At 42.8% G+C, this 25,601-nt stretch overlaps 1 protein-coding gene across 15 annotated transcripts in view; it reads right to left on the reverse strand.

The window, feature by feature from the left end:
• The window catches only part of ULK4 (unc-51 like kinase 4), a 596,488-nt gene that overhangs the window by 494,351 nt on the left and 76,536 nt on the right, over nt 1-25,601 (reverse strand). For all 15 annotated transcript variants that reach the window (XM_078377379.1, XM_078377378.1, XM_073003534.2 and 12 more), the window contains exons 18-19: nt 17,432-17,539; nt 11,842-11,925 (exon numbers count right to left, since the gene is read on the reverse strand). In XM_078377379.1, the coding sequence (XP_078233505.1) occupies nt 11,842-11,925; nt 17,432-17,539 (192 nt within the window). The remainder of the gene's footprint in view (nt 1-11,841; nt 11,926-17,431; nt 17,540-25,601) is intronic.

Genomic DNA, 25,601 nt, shown 5'->3' on the forward strand with positions numbered 1-25,601 from the left:
TTTCAAGCCTTAGAACTCCGTGCTATGATGGAGTCAGGCAGAGGCAGAGCGCACCTGAAACTCCCAGACGCCCGGTTTGTGTCTGAGAGAGTAAGAGGGCAGTTACCCAAAGAAACCAGAACTACTTCTTTTCAATTACCTGGTGGATTACAAACTGGAAAATTATTGACTCACCAAAAGGAAGACACTATCCAGAGGATTTTGGCGAACGATCCAGATAACACATGGTCCAAATTAAGGGAGGTAGACGACTCCGAGGACGACGAGGAAGAAGGCGATACAGTCCAAGCGAGTCTACCAACCAAGGAAATGCCTGGTGAGGATGTGCGTGTGCAGACGGGAACGGCGGCAGCTGACACCAGTGGCAGTGCTGCAGACAGGTCGAATGTGGGCTCAGCTCTGGAGAATAAGTTTGCGGTAATGATGGCTGATTTATTGGGTTGCCAGAAACAATGGGTGAACGCGCATACAGCTAGGGAGCTCCAAGAGGGAAAATACTGCGAAATGAAACTGCATCTTTTGCATAGGGAAATTGCAGAGAAAGAGAAGGCCAGAGACTCTGTAGGGAGCATTGATAGAAGAAGCTTGCCTTATTACCAGGAGGGAGATGATCCATTGTCATTTTTATTTCTTTTTGAACTTTCTTGTGGAGACCTGGGTGTGCCAGAACATTTGTACCTAAAAATTCTATGGTCGCAGGTCTCTGGGGAAATAGCCAAACTTTTAGCCAGAGTATCTAACCAAAACCTAACTTGGGAACAATTTAAACTCCTTGTTTACCAAAGAGGGGGTTTTACTCCGGAACTGTTACGTCAACAATTCAGGAAATTAAAAAAGACTCCTCAAATGAGCTATTCTGCTTTGGCAGATCAGATTGAGCTTTTAGGCGACCGTTGGTTAGAATCTGCCAAAGTCAGCACATTCAAAGACCTGAGAATGCTGATGTACATGGAACATTTTTTAAATTTAGTATCCCCAGAACTGAGAAGTAATTTGTTGAAGAAAGAATGTACTGACTTGCATACTTTAGCCCTACAAACGGATGAAATAATTTCTTTTAAGAGGGGTGAAACTACTGCTAAAGTTAAGCCTGTTCCAGAAGTGCCTAGGAGGCAGAGCCAGTATGATTTTAAGAAGCCTGTTTTTCAGGAACAGAGACAGTCCTTAGCTGGGGAGCACAGAAGCATAGCTCCTGGCCAGACTAGGCCAACCCTGACTTGTTTTCAGTGCGGGGGTCCACATCTGAAAATAGATTGTCCAAAACTGTCTGTGCCAGCTAGCCAAGTCAAAAAGCCAGTTGGCAAGACTCCAATACCTGCACCACGTAAATTTAAGCAAACCACCCCAAAAGTGGCCTACCTTAGTGCTACACCACAGGAAAATTAGCAGTTACCAGCAGAACAGCAGGTAGCTAACCAGTCAGCCAATCTGCCTACCCAGAGACAGGAAGGAGTTAACAGCAACTTCTTCCCAAGCCAGTGGAAAGCAGACAACGGTAACTCAGCTTGTGCCAAGGATAATGGGTCTACAAGTAGCCCAAATTTCCACAACTGTGGCTCAGCAGACACCCACAGGGGAAAAAATTTCTATTATGGATCCAAGTTGCATTTTACCAGATGAGCAATTTTCCTGGGCAGTGCAAACTTTTTCTGAACCCGTGACTTTGCATTTTTCTTCGGGTGATTTAGTTTTAAATGCTTCTCATGATACAGCCGCTGATATTTCTTCAGTTAATAAACGTTTTGTGGATCCAGAACTGATTTTGAACACCCTGAGGTGTCCTGTTAGAACATATGGGTCTGGTGAAGTAATTAAGAGATTTGCCCCACTTGTTTTTCTGCAAATGAGTTACCAGAATTGGAAAGGTTCCAAATATTTGTTAGTCCATGAGGGCGAACCTGACTTTTTGTTGGGAAATGATTTGGCATTTTTGAACCACCAACAAACTTTAAAAGCAGCTTCAGTACAAGCAGTCACCCGTTCTCAAAGCAGAGTGATGCAGCAAGTTCCCCCTGAGGATTTCTCTGAGGAGCACCCAGATGAGAACTTAATGCAACAGCAGCCTTTTGTGACCGAACCTGATAGTGCAGCCAATACAAAGACTGAACCAGAGGACTTGCCTATTCCAATGGGTTCAGCTGATTTTAAACAGAAACAGCTGAATGATCCTACCTTAGCCTCTTTAAGGTCACAGGCAGACAGTTATGCAATGCAACCTGTGCAGCAACAAGTGAACTTCTTGTGGGGACAGAATGGACTTTTGTACAGAGAGTATTTCCCTAAATCTAATGCTCAGGCCGAACCAGTTCAACAGTTAGTTATTCCTAGTGAGTACAGAGAGAAAATTCTGCAGATTGCCCATGACAATCCAAGCAGCGGCCATCTTGAAATACAAAAAACTTTAAGCAGAATTTCTCAACATTTTTATTGGCCTGGTGTTATAAAAAGCTGTCAAGGACTATGTTGGTTCCTGTGATTACTGCCAGCGAACAGGGCGTCAGACAGACCGCACGAAGGCGGAGATGCAACTCATGGAGATTCCAGACCAGGTGTTCCAGTATCTGCAAATGGATGTATTAGGACCTTTTGTTCCTACCAAGTCCAAAAAGAAGTACACCATCTCTTTCATCTGTCAAGCTAGCAGATGGATTGAGGCCTATGCAATCAGCAACCTTTCAGCGCAAACTATTTCCAGAATTTTGATGGACTTGTGTTCTCGCATAGGTATACCTTCTCAAATTATCTGTGATCAAGCTGGTGCTTTTAAGAGTGAACTTATGAACAAGATTTGTGAAATAAGTGGAATTAAACTGAATTATAGTATTTCGCACCATCCAGAATCTCATGGTTTGGTGGAAAGAGGTCAACAAACTCTTCTTAGGATGATTAAAACTTTGGTTCAAAAATATGGAAACATTTGGGATGAACTTTTACCTTTTCCTTTGTTTGCCTACCGAAGTGCACCCCATGTTTCTCTTGGAAACTTTTCCCCAAGTGAGGTGGTCTTCAGGAGAAACCTACAAGGACCTTTGGATTTACTTAGATCTGATTGGGAAGGTGTGGTTAGAAGCAGTACTATTCCAGTTGCTGATTTTGTTAGAAACCTGCAAGAGAAACTCTTAGCTGTCCAAGAGTTGGCTAGAGACAATTTGTTGGATGCTCAAGCAACACAGAAGTTCTACCATGACAAGAAAGCCCGTCACAGAGAATTTGCAGTGGGTGATTTGGTACTTGTTCTGAACCCACTCAGACCTTCTAAGCTAGAAGTTGTCTGGGAAGGTCCAGGTGAAATTGTTCAAAAATTGGGAAATGTCAATTACCTTGTCAAAATGTTGAATTCTACTAAGAAACCTGTGATGTATCATGTTAATAGTTTGAAGTTGTATAAAGACAGATCTGCTATGGTTTTTCAATGTCATGTTGCATGTTTTCAACCTGAAAATGAACCTGTTGATATGTTAGCTGAATTGGAGAATGCAGGTACCTGGTCTGATAACATTGTCTTAACAGGTACCACAGATCAAAAAGAAAAGCTTTACCAAATTTTAGAGGAATACCAAGAGGTTTTCTCAGACCAACCAGGTTACACCAATTTGATCAGTCACGAAATCAATACAGAGTCTAGTCCTCCAATACGGTCAAGCCCATATAGAGCCATTGGTAATCATGCTATCCAGATTGAAGAAGAGATACAAAAGATGTTATCTTTGGGGGTGATTGAGGAATCATTCTCCCCTTGGGCTTCTCCAGTGGTTTTGGTCCCTTAAAAGAACGCGCTAGGCGAAATTCTCGATTGAAGTAAGATTTTTTGTTGATTACAGAAAGTTGAACAGTGTTGGCACTTTCTGTTATCTGGGCACTAAATCTTTTAAGACCTTACTTATGGGGGCATAGGTTTACCCTCCAAACAGATCACAGAGCCTTGGTTTGGTTGCAGAAGATGAAATCTCACAACCAAAAATTGTTGAGATGGAGTCTAGCTTTGCAAGACTTTGATTTTGAAGTGCAGCATATTCCTGGAAGACTAAATGTTGTGGCACATGGTCTTTCTCGAATGTACTGTGAAGATCCTGACAACTGATCGATGAGATAATGCATTCTGATAGTACATTGTTACTCTGAATTACTGTTTTGATACTAACTAACTTGTTTCCTTTCTGTATTTTCAATAGAGTGTATGCTTAACCATAAGAATATATTCAATTGCCATTATTAGTATTTCTTGCTTTGATGCTTTGCTAGATAAGTGCAAATTTACAGGTATGCATTTTAATCATTAGCAGTTACCTTTCATAACCAATAGTTACAGTAGTTATCAAAATAAGAACTTTAAACGTTCTAGATTTTGTACTTCTAGGGGTGACATGTGATAAGCTTGGTTATGAAAGTTCATAAAATGATTTATTGATGGGATTTGTAATCACAAAGTTAGCCAGAATGAATTCATCTTGGTTTCTGTGTGTGAGTTGAGAGTGGAAATTTCTAAAGTTGATTCCTAGTTGTGCCTCTGTACAGTCCAGCGTGGCCTTATCTCATAAGTAAGCAACCTGGCTAGTACAGAGTGAGGAAGACTCAACAAGTTTTCCTTAAGCCTCATGGGAAGAAGAAAGGGAGGATAATTCCAACACGAGGGAAGCAAGAAGATGGATGCCAACAAGGACTCGGGATGGACTATATAATTCTAAGGACAGTAAGACTGAGCTTTTCCTACTGAGCAAACATATTTTTGGATTTCCAGAAGCCTGATGTATTGTTGTTTTTATAATGGACTATGGAATCTGCAGTTTTGCTTTAAAGTGTAGATTTTGCTGAAGCTGGAGGGGAGGTCCGCCTTCCCCTTCTTTTTGTTAATTAGCTGTTTTATTATTTTCGTTTTTTCTAGAGGAATTCAATCTCTTGTCAATGGGGATGGGATTGGAAATATGTAAATATGCTTTGCTATGCTTCGCTTAAACTGATTTCTCTCAGAACTATATTTTTCTAATAAAAGTAAATATGCTTAAGATCTGGAAGTTAGCTTCTTGAATAGACACAAGCTGTTATAAATAATTGGTTTATCTAAATTGATGCATTTTACAAGGCCACGTATACTTAACGCTACCAATTTGGGTCCAACTGATTTATGAGTGCTAGAAGGATGAGATTCCCTGGTACTCACGTGTGTGGCTTGGTTCTCAATGAAATTGGTCAGACTTGGTACCAGAGTAAATTTTAGCTGCCCTAAGGCAAAATTTACGGACCCTGTTTTGCCTGGTAAAGGAGCGATTTACTTTGGAACCTCTCTGCCCGTGGCTGAGCAATTTCTTAGGAAATTGGCTTTGCTCACACCAAATACAGTCTGGTGGGAGAAATATTCGAGCTTCGAGGGAGTTCAGTCTCGCTCCTATATAGTCTATGGCTCAAGTTGGTACTAAATTTGACTTCTTTAGATTTACTGTGAGACCTAGATTTCATAGGGTACACAGAACAAAGTTGGTGTTTTGCAAGACTTTTCATCTGGATGGAGACACTATCAGCCAATCGTTGATGTAAGGAAAGACTTGTATGCCATGAAGATGTAGGAACGCTGCTACTGGAGCCATGCACTTCATGAAAGTGTGTGGGGCTGTGGACAGACTGAATGGGAGGGCGCAGAATTGATAAACCATGTTTTAGAAGATGAATCGAAGAAACTTTCTGTGATATTTGTGTATTGGTATATGAAAATATGCATCCTTTAACATCCTTTAAGTCTATAACTACAAACCATTCTTTTCTTTTTAGGAGGTGAACGATGGACTCCAGTGTGACCATCCAGAAGCATTGTGGACGCAGGAAAGTGTTTAGGTCCCTCAAATCTAGGATTGGTCTTATTCTGTCGTCCTTTTTTGGTACTGCGAAATAACGGGAATAAAATCTGTTGGCCATGTCTCGATGTAGTAACCGTTGAATAGCTTGTTTTTGGAGAAGAGTGAGGACCTCTTCTTCTAGGTCCGTATCGAAGGATGTAAATTTGATGTTTCCTAGAGGAGGAAGTTCTATGAATTCTAAGCAGTAGCCGAATTGGATGATACTTAGTACCCACATGTCTTTTGTAATATCTGCCTAATTTTGATAGAATGGAGCTAAACGAGTATCTGGAGAAATTATGGAAAATGGAATGTGGAAGTCAAAGGTACTGTTTTGATTTCTTGGCAGGAGGGGGCAGGACTGGCAGTTTTGAGATGACGGCTGAGGTCTGTAAGACAGAGTAGAAGAGGAAACCTGAGAAGATCTACCCTGTGTATTCTTGAAAGCCCGGTAAAGCTGAGAGGAAGATTGCTGATATTGTTGTTGTGGATATTGTTTGTGCCACTGATTCCTTTGGTATTAGGGTTGTTGATGAATGGTGTAGGACTGGTCCGTCTTTTTAATTTTATGGAGGTTTTCTAAAGAATCATCAGTCTTCTCATTGAAAAGACCCTTGGCATCAAATGGCAAGTCTTCAATCCGCTTTTTGACATCTTCTATGATGCCAGAAGACCAGAGCCAAGCATGGCGTCTCAAGATAATGCCAGATATGAGTGTCTTGGAAGTGACATCTGCAGAATGTCTTGAAGCCAGTCGCTGATGTGTTGCCACTGTAAGGGCTTCAGCATATGTGTTTCAGAAGCCTTGGCGCATTTCATCTGGGGATGCCTCCAGAGCTACCAGGATTCTGGACCATAACTGTCTCTGATATGCTCCCATGCCACTTGATAGTTCGCGACACAGAGCAGAAAGGTAGTAAAGGAGTAAATTTTTCTTCCTAGGACATCTAGCTTCCTACCTTCTCTATTTGTAGGTGTTACATGCTGTCGTCCAGAAATTCTGGATGAATTAGATTGAACTATAATAGAGTTAGGAACTCTTGGCAAGGAAAGTTGTGTCATGGCCACGTTTACAATATAAATTTTCAGTTCTGCGAGCAATGGTTGAGGTGCAGAAGGCTGGTTCTATGATTCCTTGATGAGGTTCATAAGAGCTGGAATAAGGGCTAAGCTCAGTGGCTGTGACCTTTCTTGGTCAATGTCCCCAAATATCAGGTCCTCTGCAGGAGGTGGAGGTTGCTCTGTTTGCATTTTAAGAGTCTTTGCCATCCTAGATATCATTTGTACGTATGAAGAGAAGTCTTCCAAAGGAAAGGATGGGTGTGGGTCACCAGGATCAGACTCAAATGATTCCGCCTCAACAGGTGTTTCCGCAGGAGATGGGGAGAAGACCTCTTCCTCCTGACCAGAAGAGACAGAAGAGAAGATTTCATTTTGTTCTAAAGGAGAGGGCAAGTGTGTGCTCTTCCTAGGTTTTTGTTTAGTTTGCATTGATGGTAGTTGGGGAATTGGATGCTGGTTTGCAGACTGGATCCCTTTCAGTGCCAGCTTCAATGGGTTAGTATGTTTGGAGGTAGCTTTAGAACGTCCTTTAGATCGAATGTTGACATCAACATCATGTCAATGCCAACATTGAGGTGGAGATGGAGAAGATGATGTCGACGTCGAAGCATAGACATAATGAATTTTCCTGTGCCTACGGTAGTCTTCTGACGTTGAGTCAGAGTCATCGTGTCGACGTCGATACCGAGATTGCTTTTTGTCGACCTCGACATAAACAGAGTTGCCCCGTTTGTACTTCTTACGGTGTTGAGATGCCTTAGGTAAGATGACTACCTCCTTACAGGAGGAACGGCATCGATCTGGTGAAATATGCTTTCTCTTTGCCATCTTTTTTCGGAGTGGAGAATTCTGCCTCAATGAGATCAATGGCGAAAGAGGTACCGGTGACGCCCGCCCAGTGTAAACAGGGCTACGATGGGCAGAGGTCGGGCTAGAGAGAACCACCCCTTCTAGCTGACCTGGGCTCGGTGAACGGATGAGCCCGGTGGGTGATGTCTCCCGTTGGCGCCGAGGCAGAGAAGCAGCTGTGATGATTTGTGTTCTCCGGCACCCCCGTAAATCTCTTTGGAGATAAGGGGCTGCTTACAGCAGCAGCCTCGGAAAGAGACTCACGATCCCGAGAGGAATCCTCGAGGCTCAGAAACAGCAACGTTGCTCTTTAGCCTTTTCTTTCTTATCTCGTGACATCGTTTTTTTCTGTTTTAGGTTTTCGACGTCAAGGTAAGCCCTTTCTTATTCGGTGAAGTGGATGATTTTCTTGTTGGTTTGTCGACCAGTTTTGGAATAGACAAGGACGGAGAGGGGATGTTAGCCTCCGAATGAGGTGTAGCCGAAGGGTTAGAAGCCATTTCCATATCTGAGGGTTTTGAGGCAGACAAGAGTCTTATCCCAAAGATAGAGTTTTAGGCGTTGCTGGCAAGCCTTTAAACAGCTTTTGTAAATTTTTTACAATGCTGGCAAGATTGAGACTGGTGAGTGTCGCCTAGACATAAAAGGCAGCGGTCGTAACAGTCCGAGAATGATAACTTGCAGGAGCACGATGCGCACCTGCTGAACGGTCCTGAAGGGGACATAAAGCAGGGAAGGAAGGGGGAAAAGAAGACTCACAGCGGAGACCAGTTTGAAAACGGATGATTTCCGAAGATAATAGGATCCGGAAGAAGGGAAAAAGGGCACAGCAGCGGCAATCAACAAGAGCAGTGGCGGCAATCAACAAACACGGTGGTTCAAAGCGCGGGAAACAAAGCCAATCAACAAGCCCAAGAGTATCCAAAACAGTCCGTGGTCAAGGGGCAACAGAGGAATTTCAGTCGAAAAGCAGTCCGTGTCAAAAACTGAATTTTTTATAATCAAAAAGAGTTGTATGAAAAGAGCTCTAACCAAGAAGTTCCCAGCACGATGGCAGTAAAATGAAACTGAAGGCTGAGGCGTGTGGAGCATGCGCGATAGGGGCAATTCTAAACTTTGTTACTTTTTTAGAAAAGCTCTAGACGATTCCGAAAAGACCAGCTTAGGCGCTGTCAAACCCAATTGTGTGCATTCACAGAGGCCACGCAGAATGTTTAGTTTTATAGAAACCAAAATTGTTCACCTTTCAAAATGATCTGCTTCCCTAAATGACTTCTTAAAAGGTTTAACAGACTTTATTTCCCCCCCATAAATTGTTTTTCTGCCACTTTCCATCTGTATTTTATTCCTTTTGCTGCATGCTTCAGAAACCTTCTTATGTCACACCACAGGGTGTGCACTTCATTATGATCACCTTTCTTCAGTCATAATTCTCTTCCTTTTTATTCTCTTCTAATTCTTCCTACACTTGTCTTTTCAAAAAGGCAGTAGCCAATGCCTAGTTATTCTATTTGATTAACTGGCAATGTTAGTAACTGCAATTTTTATTCCACATTTTATATACAATGTTTCTTTTATGTTACAGGAAATGACACTCATATCTTCTCTATAATAGTCACATTTCTGCCCTGTATCAACCTTTAGAATAATTGGCCCAAATCCAATTATCACACTGACACTGCAATACTAGTGCAATAGATTTTATTTCCCATTTGTGCTGCCCTAACACTATCTCTGTCAGGCTTCTCCGCCCTCCAAATATGCCTTTAAAGGGAGCAGATATGAGCTGCTGTGGGAATGGGGATTGTCCTGTAAGTGTTGGATTCTACTGTTCTAGCTGCAAAAGTCCAACAGACATTGCTTGTTAATATTCTTAAAATTCTTGATGATATCCAAGATGAGCCAGTCATCTACATAAACATAATAATATTCTTATAAATATTTGTGGCTAGTATCTCGTCACCAAAACGTGAAATAGAAGGAAAATTGTGCAACTATTACTCCTCTTTGCTCACTCCCGACAGCATGTGTGACAACAGGCATCTGATGGGCAAACCTTTCACAGCAAGTACAGGGGAGGTTACACGATTTCCATTCCATTTCATATTTAGGCTTCTTAAATTTTTGTGATACATAATATTTCTAATGTATTTCTTATTTCATACAAACCATAAAATAAAAGGTGCAGTTACTGGACCCATGACAAAGAAGAAATTTAAATTCTTAACTTCCATTTTGAGTGTCATCTTTGCAGAGGATTTTCCTGCCTCCCTTATAAATTACCTTTTGATTTTTTTTAAAAAAAGTAAAAAAACAGACATTAAACAGAAGTTTTCACTTGATGATTTTCTATATTTACAGGAAGCATCATCAACCTTAGGCAGCTATAATGTCATTTGACCTTAGGAAAAGAGTACCGTATTTTTCACTCCATAAGACACATTTTTTCCTCCAAAAAAGTGGGTGGAATAGTGTGCGCGCCTTATGGAGTGAATACTGTAAAAAAAACAGTGCTATTTGTAGACCCCCCCAGAGCCCATGCCACTGTCATACGCGGCTGGGCTCTGTACTCATTAGTAGCGCTGGTACTACAGGGCATCCATAGCAGCCCTATAGGACCAGCGCCGCTTACTGGACAGCCGGATCACATGACCAGCCAGACACCGGGGGGGAAGCAGAGAGAGAGAGAGAACAGAGGAAGGGAGAAGACTCATCCAGGTACTGTAAATAACATAATACAGAGGATTTCCTGGCTGGATTGCTGACTGGTGACATTAAGGAGCACATATGGATGACTGAGGCATTGTTGGTGAAAAGTAGGATTTTTTTCATTTGCTCATTGAGCAACTCTTGGCTCTTTTGAGATTTGTCGTACTATTCAAAGCAACCCACTCTAACAGTATCTTAAACCTGGACTTTTGATACTTTACACTGATATATTGCACCTTGGGGTGTCTACTTCCCTAATGGTGAACATAATTCAAAATGTGTTATATAAAGTAATAGACCTCCTCACGTGAGACCACTCTGCCTATATACTATACAACTTGTCCAAAGCCAATTACTTAGTCATTCTCATTCTCACTGTTGCAAAGTTGCTTTCCCTCGACTTTGTATCTCAAAAAGCTTCATTTCTTGGTGGGTGGCTTTTTTTTATTTCTTTTAATGCTCAGGAACATGCAGTGCTGGCAGCAAAAGCCCAGCATCCTGAGTAGGGCTTTCCGGTATGCCTTATACTTCCTTAAAACCAAGATCAATCTATTCAAGTCAGCAAAAGACTTTCAATTATCTTCTTGCAACCCATTTGCTTTTCTAGCCCTTTTTATCGTAAATAACATAATACAGAGGAATTCCTGGCTAGATTGCTGACTGGTGACATTAAGGGGCACATATCGATGACGCTATCAATTAAGGGGCACAATATGGATGGCAGTATCACTGTAGGGCCACAACATGGATGGCAATATCAATTAAGGGGCACAATATGGATGACTATTTGGTTCAGAATTTTTTTCCTGTTCTCCTCCTCTAAAAATTAGCTGCATCTTATGGTGAAGTGTGTCTTATGGAGTGAAAAATACGGTATATTTCGCTTTCTATATGGTGTTATTCCATTCTTTTCCCTTTCATGACAAAGTAAAGGCTTGTCATCTTGGATTTTAAATTAAGAAGATCACTCAGAATGAGTGAAACACAACATCAGTAAACTAAAGTATTTACTACATTTGAGTGCCTCAGATGGCAAAACTCAAGAGAAGAAATGGCATGACATGAAAGATAGATCAATGACTGCAGCAGAACAAACAAATAGAAACTTATAAATGTACAACACAGCAAGAACAGTATTGATTATCACAGCAGCCATTTAAAGAATTTTGTAATTTGAAAAAACTAATTTTATTTTCATAAGAAAAGAATTTATAAATGCAGACCATATAGGGACAAACATTTCATTTAATGTATTTTGTTCTTCTTTGGGACATGGTCTTATGATTATTTAAATTCAGGAGTAATTCTTGGTTGATGGACTGCACTGCTGCAGGCTACAATCCCATAATGCCTAAAGGGCATTTCAGTGGAGACAGTCTACAAAGAACCTTACCCCTTCCCGAAGGCACCTCATTAGCACAGTGTAAGCAGCTGAAGGAAGGACCCAGTGCTCTCTGGAGTGCTCTTTCTTCCCATCCTGTGAATGATGTGGAAGGGTCAGAAATGATAACATGCAAAACACATTGCCAAAACTATCATTTCGAATACAACAATCTCTAGGTTATATGCTTGTAAGTGATGCCTTTACTGTTAAGGCAGATACATTAACTTTTTTTTTGCTATATGAGTTTTGTACAAATTAGTAACTGTTTCTTTCATTTTTAAATGGATGACAACATATATATTTTCAGATGTGTCACTGAAGATATATGTGAGCTGGACCAAAGTAGATCTTCCTTATTTTCTGTTAAACTCAGGCAACTCACTATACATTAATATTGATTGATCTCTCTCCTACCCTAACCAAGGCAATTAACTTGAACCTCTTCTTTGATTTTTACTGTACAAGTGACATATGAGATAAACAGAAGTACAGTAATTTTTTCAAAAGCAACAGAAGGAAATGGGCAATGTAACCACCCCCTGGGATTCCCAAGTGACCCACCAAGTTGTCTTCTTATAGAGCTTCCACGAGCTGGACAACACAATGCCATAACAAGGGTTTCTTTAACTTGGAGCAAATAGAATACGGACAATATATTTATTTAAAATTTATTTAAAATATTTTTACCCCACCTTTCTGCTTAAAAGGACACAAGGTGGCTATGGCGTCCACCCATGTCATGAATATTAATATGCATCTGCACAGACCAATGGGAGTCCTGGAGGGGGAGAGTCACAAGATATAAGAAACTCAGCAGGAGGAGGGGGAGTTTCAGATAGATAGAAAGTTTTGAGTTAGGAAGACAGGTGGTTTTGGAAGTTTTGGCAGAAGAGTGGTGGTGGAAAGTGAATAAAGGAGAATGTTTAAGAGATAACAACATTGTTTGTTCTTTCAACACCTGTATCAATAAACAATTTACATTTGGTTCTTTTAAAATGACATATGGCCTGGACCTTGATTATTAATAATAGGTATTGCTGATGAAATCAACTGGTGGCAGCTGAGGGGCATTTAGCGTGAGCTCCTAGTTTGGTGAAACAAGCAGGGCCCACGTGGAGATTGTGACAATGGCTAATAAGCAAACGTGAACAACTAGCTACAAACAGGTTGTTATGGCTGTAACCATCCTAACCTACAAGATCCTGGGGAGGTACTGAGCCATGGTCACTGAGGATCTGGAGGACCCCCTGGGGGTGGGTGAGGAAGGGAGACCTGCAGCATGGATGGCTGATGGCAAGTGTCAGCTCCCTTGGACTGTGGTTTCTGTGTCAGGGTTTTCAACCTCCATAAGCAGTATGTTCATCAGCTGGAGTTGTAGGAGGCTCATTTCTTTCAGTCAACCAAACCATTTCCCCTTTTTATGCTTATTTCTTGGTATTTTATTTTGGTTATATTTGAAGTTAGAGAACATCTGGTGCTTAATATAAATACAGGTACCTAGCGTTCATACTCTTGCTTCATCATCTTTATTGAAGTCTAATGGCCTTAGCTATGACCTTAGGAAGTGACTAGAAAGCTAATAAAACTTACAGTGGACCCTCAGTTTATGGAGGTCCCTACTTCTGGAAACTTCGAGGTATGAAAAGCTTCGGCTGCAAAATTTTTGTTCAACTTGTGGCCAGAACTTCAACATATGAAATGCAGGGGGAAAGGGTGGGAAATTTGAAGCAGCCTCTGCTGCCCTCTGATATCATGTCCCCAGTGCCCTCTGACTCCTTTGGCTAGGAAGAGAGGGCACCAGGGAGAGAAGACAAGAGGGCACTGGGTGCAGCTTTCTAAGCCCCAAAAGCTTAAAGCACGCGCGGAGCGGCTTTCGGCTTGCAGCTTTGGAAGTCGGGAAGCCGAAAGCCGCTCTGCACCCGCTGTCAGTTTTCCCGGGCTTCCAAAGCTGCACCCGCTGCCCTCTGCCTTCTGCCCCCACTGTCCTCTGCCTCCCATCCCTGCAGGGACAGGAGGCAGAGGGCAGCGGGTGCAGCTTTGGAAGCCCGGGAAGCCGAAAGCCGCTCTGCGCCTGCTGCCAGCTTTCAGGGCTAGAAAGCTGCACCCGCTGCCCTCTTGTCTCCTGTCCAGGGTGCCCTCTGCCTGAGGCAGAGGGCATCAGGGACAGGACACAAGAGGCCAGTGGGTGCAACTTTCTAAGCCCCGAAAGCCGATCCACCCAAAAGCCGCTCCGTGCCCACTTTTGGCTCACTTTTTGGTAGACAGGAGACAAGAGGGCAGCAGGTGCAGCTTTCTAGCCCTGAAAGCTGGCAGCGGGCGCAGAGCAGCTTTTGGCTTCCCAGGCTTCCAAAGCTGCACCCGCTGCCCTCTGCCTCCTGTCCCTGCAGGGATGGGAGGCAGAGGACAGTGAGGACAGAAGGCAGAGGGCAGCGGGTGCAGCTTTGGAAGCCCGGGATTTTTTTTTCTTTGGCTGGAATGGATTAAATTGTTTTCAATGCATGAAAAATGGACCCTTGACCTACGGAATTTTTGAACTGCAGCCACAGTTCCAATACAGATTAATTCCATAAATCGAGGGTCCACTGTAGTAACATTTAAAATTTATATAAGACGCAATTAGAAAGCTATACCCAACAAGGAACAAAAACCCAAAATCTTTCTCTCTCTCTCTCTTCCTCCCCTTCCCAAACCCCCTCTCCAACAGGGTTGCTTCAAACTACAACTACAGTGGTGCCTCGTATAACGAGTGCCCCGTTTAACGATGAATCCGCATACCGATGCGGATTTTGCGATCGCTTTTGCAATCGCATTGCGATGTTGCCTATGGGGAAAAATCACTTTGCGATTTTTCCCCATAGGCCCCATTTTCCCCCAGCTGAGCGGCGGGAGCTCCCGCTCAGCTGGGGGAAAATGCCTGCGGTGACCTCCGAAGGACCCTTTCAAAGGATCCTTCCGAGGCAACCGCAGGAATTCCGCTTTTGAGGGGGCATTTTCCCCGAGCTGAGCGGGAGCCCCGCCGCTCAGCTGGGGGAAAATGTCAATGGTGGGCGGCGGCCTCAGAAGGACCCCGAAGCCACTGCCCACCGCTGACATTTGCCTTCCGAGCTCTCAAAGGGTCCCCCTCCGACATTGGAGAAAGCCCTTTGAGAGCTCGGAAGGCTCTCAGCGGCGGCGGGGGCAGGGTATGGTGGATCCGGATGGCTTCCAGGCAAAGCACTGGAAGCCTTCCAGACCCCCCCTCCCGCCGCCACCGCTTGGATCTGCGCCGCGGACGGCTACCCCAGGCATGGTCGGACTCTCAGGAGTCCGACCACGCCTGGGGTAGCTGGCCTCTCAGAAGACCTGAGAGGCTGGCGTTTTGGCTTCTCCCAGAGAAGCGCTTCTCCGGGAGAAGCCCAAACGCCCGCCCCTCAGCTCTTCTGAGAGGCTGGCGTTACGGCTTCTCCCGGAGAAGCGCTTCTCCGGGAGAAGTCCAAACGCCCGCCCCTCAGCTCTTCTGAGAGGCTGGCGTTACGGCTTCTCCCGGAGAAGACCAAACGCCAGCCCCTCGGCTCTTCTGAAAAGCAGGCGTTGGGGCTGCTCCGGAGAAGTGCTTCTCTGGGAGCAGCCGAAACACCCGCCCCTCAGCTCTTCTGAAAGGCTGGCGTTTCGGTTTCTCCCGGAGAAGCGCTTCCTGGAGAAAAGCCGGTGCGCGCTTGGGAGGAGGGTGGGGGAGCCTTCCCCCGCCCTCCTGCCTGAGCGCCGGCCCCATTTTTGCCCAGCTGATCGGCAGCTCCAAAATGGCCGGCGCAACCATTTTTGCGCCCTGCCCTCACTTACCGTTGGCGCGAAAATGCGTGCGCTATGGAGCTACTTCGCTGAACGGTGAGTTTGGGGCCTATTGGAACCAATGGGTTTTTCTATTCCGTACAGCGATGTTTCACCATAGCGATGGTTAATCCGGAATGGATTAACCTCGCTATGCGAGGCACCACTGTACTACATTTGAAGTAGTAACTTCCCAATCTCTGACTAAAATAACCAGATTCTCTTACCTGAAACAAACAAATTTGATAGCATCACACATTTTGTCGAGAACTTAGATGTTAAAAGGTACATTTCAATTTAATGTTAACATTTGTAAAATGGTTTTCATGTTGTCTTTAATTATCCCTCTATTTTTCTAACACATAAGTCTTTATTCGTTCCTTTCTTTTCCAAGCTCTCCTCTCTTTTGGCTCACACCACCTTTCCCCTTTCTTCCTTCCCAACTTTCAGTGATTCCTCTGTTTAGTTTATACTACTTTCTCTGCCCTTCTATATTCTCTGCTTTTTGAAGAATATATTAAGAATGTTCTTGTTGAAGCAAACCCTGGAAGATGTTCTGTGCCTCTGTGATATGGTCATGTAGGAAAGTAAATGCAGACACCGCGGCTTCTACAGTGTTGCACCTTACTTTAAACAAACCTTGTTCTGACATTGGAAAAGGGATGTGTCAGTTTTAATTCTTCTAAATCTTAATCATCTTAATCTTAGAACTGCAGAGCTGGAAACGACCCCATGTATCATCAAGTCCAGCCCCTGTCAAGGAGGCACAGTGGGGAATCAAACTCCCATCTTCTTACCTAAACCACTGAGCTATCCAGCAGTTCTAGTTCCATAAACCACTAAAAAGGCACCGTGACTATCACCCCACGTCACTCATGCTGTTAATAGTCATGAGCTGATTTGCATGAGCCTATGAGAGAGCTGCAGAGGTGGAGTCAGCAGCCATATGAAGGTTTGGCAGGAGAAGGAGGAGTAAAATAGAGATAGAGATAGGGAGAGACTGGTTAGTCAGAGAGAAAGGAAACCGATACTGAGTGATAAGGCTGGTAAAGAAAATAGGTGGAGGAGGTGGTAATGATATTGAAAGAGAAAAGTATGTACTGAGAGAACTGTTAAAGATTTGCTTGTGTACAGTGTTTATCTGAAGTACTTCTGTTATTATTAAATCGGCTTCACTTCAATAAATAAGTTCTGTTAGTATTCACAAGACAAGTGTTCTGACGAACATCATTTATATTGTGGATTGAGGTAATCCACTGGTGGCAGCAAGAGGAAAATGTGTGCCTTTGGGTGGGCAAAATATGCAGGTGCCACAAGGGTGAACACCACAGGCACCATTGCAGATTATTTCTTTATAATAGGCATTACACTTATCACCTTGCAATTCCATCTCAAAAATTGCAGTATTCCTCCAAACCATATAATGGCACAAACTACACATAAGACCCTGCCTTATTTTCAGGGAAACACGGTAAAAGACTGTAATTCCAATATCTTAGTTTTGGATCACCTCTGCTTAGGACAAATATAGCTATACAGAAAGCAATGCAAAACTTTGTTTTCATTGCAAACCTTCATTACAGCAATTTACAAATATTGCTCGCTCAAGAGATTATTCCTAGTTTGCTTTAAATGTTCAAATAGGGAACTCTCAGCAAAGGATTAGTCTGTAAAATATTAAATGCCTTTTAACTCCCAAGAATATTGCATATGTTACTTAATTTCTGCTTTCTATTACTTATACTACTGATTAATTACAATAAATAGATATATATAGAATTTCTTATCTTACTTGGCTGGCCACAAGATAAAGCAACTCCCCAAGAGCAGGCAAAAGGCACTGTTTTAGTTTGCTGTTCCTGAAATTTTCTCGGACCAGTTCAGTTAACAGAGTGATTGCCTGGAACAACGATGACAATAAAAGGCATAAGAGAAGTGGAATACAACAGAAATGGAATAAGAGAAGTGGAATACAACAGAGAGAATGACAACGTACATCTTTGTTAGAAAGAAAGCAAAGAATAAAGAAGTTATTAAGTCTTTTAACCTTACCTGTTATTTACTGTTGATTAATTCATGAGAGTTGTTCTAAGACAGCAGATTACTATCATAACTAGAGATGGTGGTATTCATATTTGTATACAAATACCCCCCCACAGGTGGAGATAACGAGGGTCCGCCCCCCTGGGTTCAGACCATCCACTCACTGTTCCGCTGCTGCCATGGGCTCCTCCCTCCCTCCCTATTGCTCTGAAACTCACGGTCGATTAGCCACTCTTCAATGTGGCAGAGAGGCTCGTCATCCCGCCTCCTGCAAGGAGTAGCTAATCAACCATGCGTTCCGGAGTGAGGGAGAAAATATGAGAACAAGGCTCTCATACACTTCTAACTGTGAATAGTACTGATTTGAAATACCAGGCCCTGCCCACATTGTCTACCTAGCCAAAACCAAAGGGAAGAGAATTTGCATTGATACATCTACTTTTGCAGGCATTCCTGAAAATTGAAACTACACATACAGAAAATTCTAGCACAGTAGATACAGTATTTAAGTTTGGATTGTCTTGCTCCTATACCCTGCTGTGACTAAGAGCTATAATGCTGGCGCTTTATGTGATCTATATCAGCCATTCTCAATCTTTTTTTGGCTACAGCCCCCCTAGGAGTTCTCCTCAGATTCCACACACCCCTTGTCAAACAAAGAAAAAACATGAACAGATAAAGAAAATAATTTATTACTGAACATCAAGAAAACATGAACATTCCAACATGCTTGACAAATTTTTAAAAGACTGTATGAAATTAAACATCTATTAGCCCTAAGGTGACCCTTGAGCTTGGTGCTTTTCTGCAAGTTTCATTATATCAGGCTGTTACCAGCCAAATCTGGGTTCTAAAATTCTCTGGCAAGGAATCGGGCATAGATGCAAACAGCTGAACCAAAGGCCCAATTTTATTTGAACAGCAGCAAAGAAAAGGTCAGCAGGGACTTCTCTTAAAAGTAGAGAAAGACGCCCAGAATACAGTATACAGATGTTTTTTATGATACAAAGAGTCATTAAAGTACTACAATTCTATTAGTCATTTGTATCCCAACTTTGGATCCAGTTCCTCATTGGATAATTAATGGCAATTATGTTAATCTATTGGTTAAATGTGAAAAATATATATTATGCCCCATCTTTCCTTGACCTATGTCTATGATGCACCAGGGATGTGCCTAAAAGTCTGGGGCATAGAGTATCTATTTCCCTTTATCTATTGCTATGTCTATGTATTGTCTGGGCCCAGTTTCTCTGAGGCTTGTGTTCTTCTCTGCTAAAGGTTATCTGTGAATGTTTCAGGGTTGAATTCTCCCAAGGCCTGGTTTTCCTCCAAATGTACTGTCAGTTACTAATTCATTGATCAATCTTAAAATATAGTTTCAGTTTTCCTCTGTATCAAGGCTTCAAATTAGACGACAGCCGGAGGTCACCTCATGTTGCAATATAAATTCTGTTCCTGAATTCTGTCACGAAACTACCTTGCTCAATCCACACTCAACCATGTTGAGAGAAACACAATTAGAAATTTGAGCTTTCTCCCACAGTGTTCAAAATTTGGTTGTTGTGGGTTTTTTGGGCTCTTTGGCTGTGTTCTGAACATTGTTCTTCCTAACGTTTCGCCAGTCTCTGTGGCCGGCATCTTCAGAGGACAGGAGTAGCAGTGCCGGCCACAGAGACTGGTGAAACGTTAGGAAGAACAACCTTCAGAACACAGCCAAAGAGCCCGAAAAACCCACAACAACCATTAGATCCCGGCCATGAAAGCCTTCGTGAATACATTGTTCAAAATTTATTTGGCAGATCACTCTAATCCAAAAAGACAGAAGGTATAACTCTTTTTAGATGGGCAATGAATCCTCTGTATTGACCAATCACAGCACCATCAGTTACACAAGAAATTATATTCTCAGTTGGAAACTGTTCTCTCTTAAGTAACTTTTGACTTCTTCAAAAATAGACATTCCTTTAGTATCTGGTTTAATCCACCAGACAAACAACATTCCTTTCATCCATTTGTGTCAGTGTTGGCCTCCTCTTGAAATTCTCTCAAAGTTTTTTGAAGAAATTCAAGGGGTTATCTTTCTTCTCTGGATACAAGGTATCCCAATGTTCCCTTCCCACCCATTTGTTTAGCCTCATGCTTTCATTTAAAAATGAAGTTATGGAGTTCAAACACATAGGCAAAGATGGGTTTTGCAGAGATACAATGAAACTATATGGTAAGTATTCCACAGAATACTGTTGACTTTTTTGCCAAGAAACTCATGGGTAGGATTATTTTTTTAAATTAATAAAAAATATGATTTTTTAAAAAAGAAAGAAAATAATGAATAAATACTGTATAGTTGTGGGTTTTTCGGGCTCTTTGGCCGTGTTCTGAAGGTTGTTCTTCCTAACGTTTCGCCAGTCTCTGCGGCGGCATCTTCAGAGGACAGCACTCTGTACACTTGAATACTGTATACTTGAATTTAGGTTCCAAAATTGATGCTAAAAAAGTGGGTTGACTTATACATGGTATATGGTATATATGGTCACCAACTTGCTCTTAGAGCAAGCAATGAAACAAAGAGTCCAGAAGACCTCTTGCCCCTTAGAGACAAGAAAGGCCCCTGAGAGAGAGTGCAACCCAGCCCTGCGTCCCTCCTCCTGCTGCCATTTGTCCCACCATGCTCTACTACCAGCTTTTTGACTCCCTCCACGCATACACAAACCATGACATATGCACCCACCTGCATTTTCTGAGCTGCAAAGGACGTTTTTGCAGCAACAACGGCCTATGTAAGTTGAAGGGAAGGAAGCTTGGTATGGAATGGAATGTTCCATTCCATTGCAGCAATTTCATGTGTGTTTGTAGCAACACCAGCCTGGGAGGGATGTGCAGGAAAGGATACACAGTCTCACCAGACCCAACAAGTTAAAAAAAACGAAGCACAATGACACAAGAAGTACGAAAAACTCCCTTTCTTTTCTGCACCACTTCTTTCTTCTCCAGCACAGTCAGTCTCTCTCTACACACACACACACACACACACACACACACACACACACACACACACACACACACACACACACACACACACACACACACACACACTACAATACAATACAAAAAGAAGCAACTGGCAGCTAATTTGCTGCAATCATGGCTGGCTTCAAATAAAAACAGGCAGGGTGCCAGCATCAGCAGTTGCTGGGTAGACAGCTGACAGAACTGCCTCAGTAGGTTAGGATGCACTCATGGCTGGCTTCTAATTAAAAACAGACAGGGTGACTGGCTTCCAATGAAAAAAAGACAGGGTGCCTGCATCAGCCATCACTGGGAAAGTAGCAAGCATAGTTGCCTCTATTCTGTTCTGAGAAAGCCATGAAAACAGCAGGGAACCTGCGCAAAGGCCAGGCTGCTGCTGCTTAGGTATTTCATCAATTCAGTTACCGGGCGGGGGGCAGAAACCCTTGGGGCTCCCCTTCTCACAAATTTCAGTCTGTGCCCCCTCCAAATGCATCATGTTCCCCTTTGAGAATTGCTGATCTAGAGGGATAGGCAGGGCTTGTCATGGTGCTGTCAGCAGCTCCCGGAGAAGCTCCTGGGGAAAGCTGGAAACATCCAGTCTGGGGGACCTTCAGAAGATGAACAGCCAAAGGGGAGACTAGGAGAAGTCTCCCGGAAGAAGTTGGTGAGCAACAGAGGAGAAAGAAGCTGGGCAGCAACCTGGTATTTCTTCCCTCTGAAGAAATCACCCGAGCACAGATTGGATGCAGGAGCCATTCAGAGCAGTAGGAGGAAAAATTGAGATATTGCCATTGAAAAGACCGAAATGGCCTCCAAAAAACCAAAGCCCCAAACGCCAGGAAGCTCTCCTGCCCAGTCTCAAAGTATGGGAAAACTAGTGGCACAAGTACCAAACAAAGAATGGCAGACTACCATGCAAAATTTGCTAACAGCAGGATTACAACAAGTAAATGAACATCTCAGCCAAATAGCAGATCAGATGAAAGAGATGAAACTAGAGATTTCAGATGCCAAACAGATAGATAAAAAAAACAACCAAAGACACAAGATCTTGAGAAAAAAGTTAGAGGAACAGATGCTAGAGTGAATCAAACTGAAGAAACATTAGAGGCAGTGCAGAAGAATCAAAAACAAAGTGACAACAGGCTGATAATGCTAGAGATGGAGAGAACATCGAAGATGCTTAGATTTCAAAATGTGGCAGAAAAGGGAGGGGAGGATTTAGAGCAGGGGTGAGCAATTAATTTCTATAGGGGCCACATGAAAAATCTGAACTGTGTTCGTCGGCCAAACCAACTTTACTTAAAAATAAAATGACACAGTGATGTTATGATTGTTTTTATTTTAAACTTGTTAGTCTTCACAAATACTAAAGAGGCTTTTTGCGGTATGTTAAAGATAAGCAACTGATCAATTTTAGACAAAAAGATATAAATGGTTTTGATGTTCAATTTGTTCAGTGAGAGAAATCCAGTCTGTCTTGGGCTTGAACAAGTGCTTTAACACCAGACTGGAGTGACGACCAGCGGGCCGGACAGGAGCGGCTCACGGGCTGTATGTGGCCCTCGGGCCGCACTTTACTCAGGTCTGATCTAGAGACATTAATGAGTAAGGCTTTGGCCGCAGAAATAGGGATGGAAGCAGTTGACTTGTAACAATATGTGGAGGCAACTTACAGGGCGAGTTCAGCATATGCAAGAAGAAATAATCTCCCCAAAGAAATCCATGTGAGATTTACGAAGAAATCAATTAGAGACAAGGTTTTAAGAGGCTCAAAGGATAAACAATTGATAATAGAAGAAAGAAAAATTAATGTCCTAAAACAAATTCCCTGGCAAATGAGGCAGAGAAGGAAGTATGAAGGGAAAGACCAGAAGCTCCGGGTCTTTCTGGTAGAGCCGACTATCTTTAAAACATCAAAGTTGACGCAAACTAGCCCTCCTTCCACCCCTGGTCTTAAGAAACATCAAGGGACCGATGCTTGTGAATCAGAAGAAGACAGACAGGGAGGAAAGGTGTCCTGTGCTGTGGATACAAGCGACCTGGAAGAAGCCCTCAAAGGGTTAATGAAAACCAACCCTTGTAAGGAAGATTTGGAGGGAAGAAGAGGGGCGGAGTTAGAGGGAGAAGAAGGGGGTTAGGAGATATAACAGTAGAGAGAGATAATATCCCAGGAGGATGGGAGATGGTTTGGATAGAGGATCCGTGGACTGGACGCTGGGAGCAGGTGTGAGTGCCGAAGGAGGAGGCCGAAAGGAGACGTAAGAGGGGCTTCATCCAAAGACCCTCTTATTGGGGGGAGACTGAGGCGAAGGCCTGGCGCAAGAAGCTTCGTGAGGCCAAAGAGGCCAGTGAGAGGGAGAGGGAAGCCCGCCAAGCATGGAATATAGAGCAGCTGAGGCAGATGGGCTGTTACCTGGTCCCTGGCGTGCCTCGCCACGAGAAGGAGACCCATCCTGGGGCTGGATGGGGGATGAAGAAACCCTCCTGCTATTAAGACCACATGATCCAGTCGGAGAGGACAAACCATTGGGGCAGGTCCCTGTTGGACCTTGGAATGTTACGCCTATTAAGACATTTGATGAAAGCACATGGGTACCCTTGCCTGAACCGTTGTCGGAGCAAGAGACAAAAAGCAAACTAAAAGTTAATGTTGAAGTTCCTTTTATTGAGTTGAATAAAAACAAGTTGTTAGCAGAAAACCCTATCTCGACTCCTTTTTGGGAAGAGTGGGAAGCCCCTGTAACCGAACCTTCACAGGAAGCAATACGCTTCCCTTACATCTTTACTCCAACAAAATGGAATTTCATATAGATGTGTGACACTGGAAGGTGTATTCTTTCGAACTGATACACAGAGATACAATATAACATCATCAATGAAAGCACAAGAGTTTATGGAAAAAATGAGAAGAAATTGACAAAGAGGGAGAAAGAAAGAAGGAGGGGAAATCAGAAGAAAGACCTCAAGAGAAACCGGACCACTCATCAAAATCAGAGTCAGGCACAGAGCCAGAAAAACAAGAAGTGGCTGAACCAAGATATATCAGAGGCATGATGAAGGGAAAAAAGAAAGGTAATAAGCAACAAGATAACCAAAAAAACAAAAAAAGAAGATCTTTTCAATCAATATAAATGACCTGAACTCAACTCAAAAAAGACTTTTCTACAATTGCAGAAACAGAAATTTGATGTAATTTGCATTCAAGAAACCAATAAGAAAAGAGCAGATCAGAAACTGTTGGAATGTTCAAGGTTAGGAAAATTGTTTGCAGCTTCGGACATAAGTAAAAAGAAGAAAGGTGCGGCTATGTATATAAAGAAAGAACTGGAACCAAAACTAATTTTTGCCTCAGGCAACGCAAGGATAATAATGGTGGAAATCCAAAGAGAATCAACGAAAACGCTAATTGTTAATATTTATGTTCCAAATGAAAATCAAAATAATTTCTTTAAACAATTACAACCAGAGCTAACAAAGATTATGATTATGATTGTATGATAAGAGATTTTAATGCTGTTTTTGACAAAGATCTAGAAACAAAATCAGATAAAATAACCAAAAAAAGAGAGAGAGGAATGATCTCCAGAAATTTTCTACATTTGCCAGAAGAAATTTCATAGATGCCTGGAGGACGTGTTGTTGTTGTTTAGTCACTAAGTCATGTCCCCATGGACCAGAGCACACCAGGCTCTCCTGTCTTCCACTGCCTCCCAGAGTTTGGTCAAAGTCATGTTGGTAGCTTCGATGACACTGTCCAACCATCTCGTCCTCTGTTGTCCCCTTCTCCTCTTACCTTCACACTTCCCCAACTACAAGGTCTTTTCCAGGGAGTCTTCTCTTCTCATGAGATGGCCAAAGTATTGAAGTCTCAGCTTCAGCATCTGTCCTTACGGTGAGCACTCAAGGTTGATTTCCTTCAGAACAGATATGTTTGATCTCCTTGCAGTCCAGGAGACCCTCAAGAGTCTCCTCCAGCACCACAATTCAAAAGCATTAATTTTTCGGCGGTCAGCTTTCTTTATGGTCCAGCTTTCACTTCCATACACCACTACTGGAAAAACCATAGCATTGACTATGCAGACCTTTGTTGGCAAGGTGCTGTCTCTACTTTTTAAGATGTCTTGGAAGACTTCCGGCTTGACGTCGCGACGAGACAGCAGCAGGAGGACAGAGCTCTATCACCTGGGCTGAATTCTGACCTGTTTGGGACACCACCCCGGAGAGGTGGTGAACTGGGGGGGAAACCTGTTGATCACGGGGGGGCAGCGGTCACCCCCGTTCGATCAGGAAACTCCCTAATCAGCCAACGGGCAGAAACAAGCAGCTTGGGCTCACTTGCAAGTCGTCGGCAGCCGGCTAAAAGAAGCAAGAATCAGCTTTTTGGCATCGTTGTTTACTATCGGGTGAGATATATTTTTACAACTAATTGCTATGATTACCCCTGGAGAAGACAATTCCTATCTATGGAAAAAGAAACGCTATCAATCTCAGTAAATATAAAGCGGCAAAAAATCTGGTGAGAGGGATAGCTGATGGAAAGAAAATAACTTAAAGATTAATGGAACATTAACTATTCATTCAATACATTTAAAATATACTTCAAGAATATTATAATTTGGCGTTATAAAGCTTAAGAAACTTTCCCGTAAGTTATACTTGATAAATCTGGACTTTGTTTTGACTACTTAAAATCTTTTGGCATAAAGCCTAGGAAAAGTGACCTTGAGTACTCTAATGTTGCTTAAAGCCTGAGAATCTGTCTATTTCTTTTTGATTTATTTTTATGCCTGGCTGGATAAATTAACCCTAAAGTGGACCTTTAAAAAAACTATGCCTTGGGAATTCGTAAACCTGTGGAATTAGGCCATCAGGCTGCGGATACAAACACTGCATTCTACCCTGGT

The sequence above is a fragment of the Pogona vitticeps genome, chromosome 6 (assembly GCF_051106095.1).
Source record: "Pogona vitticeps strain Pit_001003342236 chromosome 6, PviZW2.1, whole genome shotgun sequence".
In the NCBI taxonomy this organism is placed as follows: Eukaryota; Metazoa; Chordata; class Lepidosauria; order Squamata; family Agamidae; genus Pogona; species Pogona vitticeps.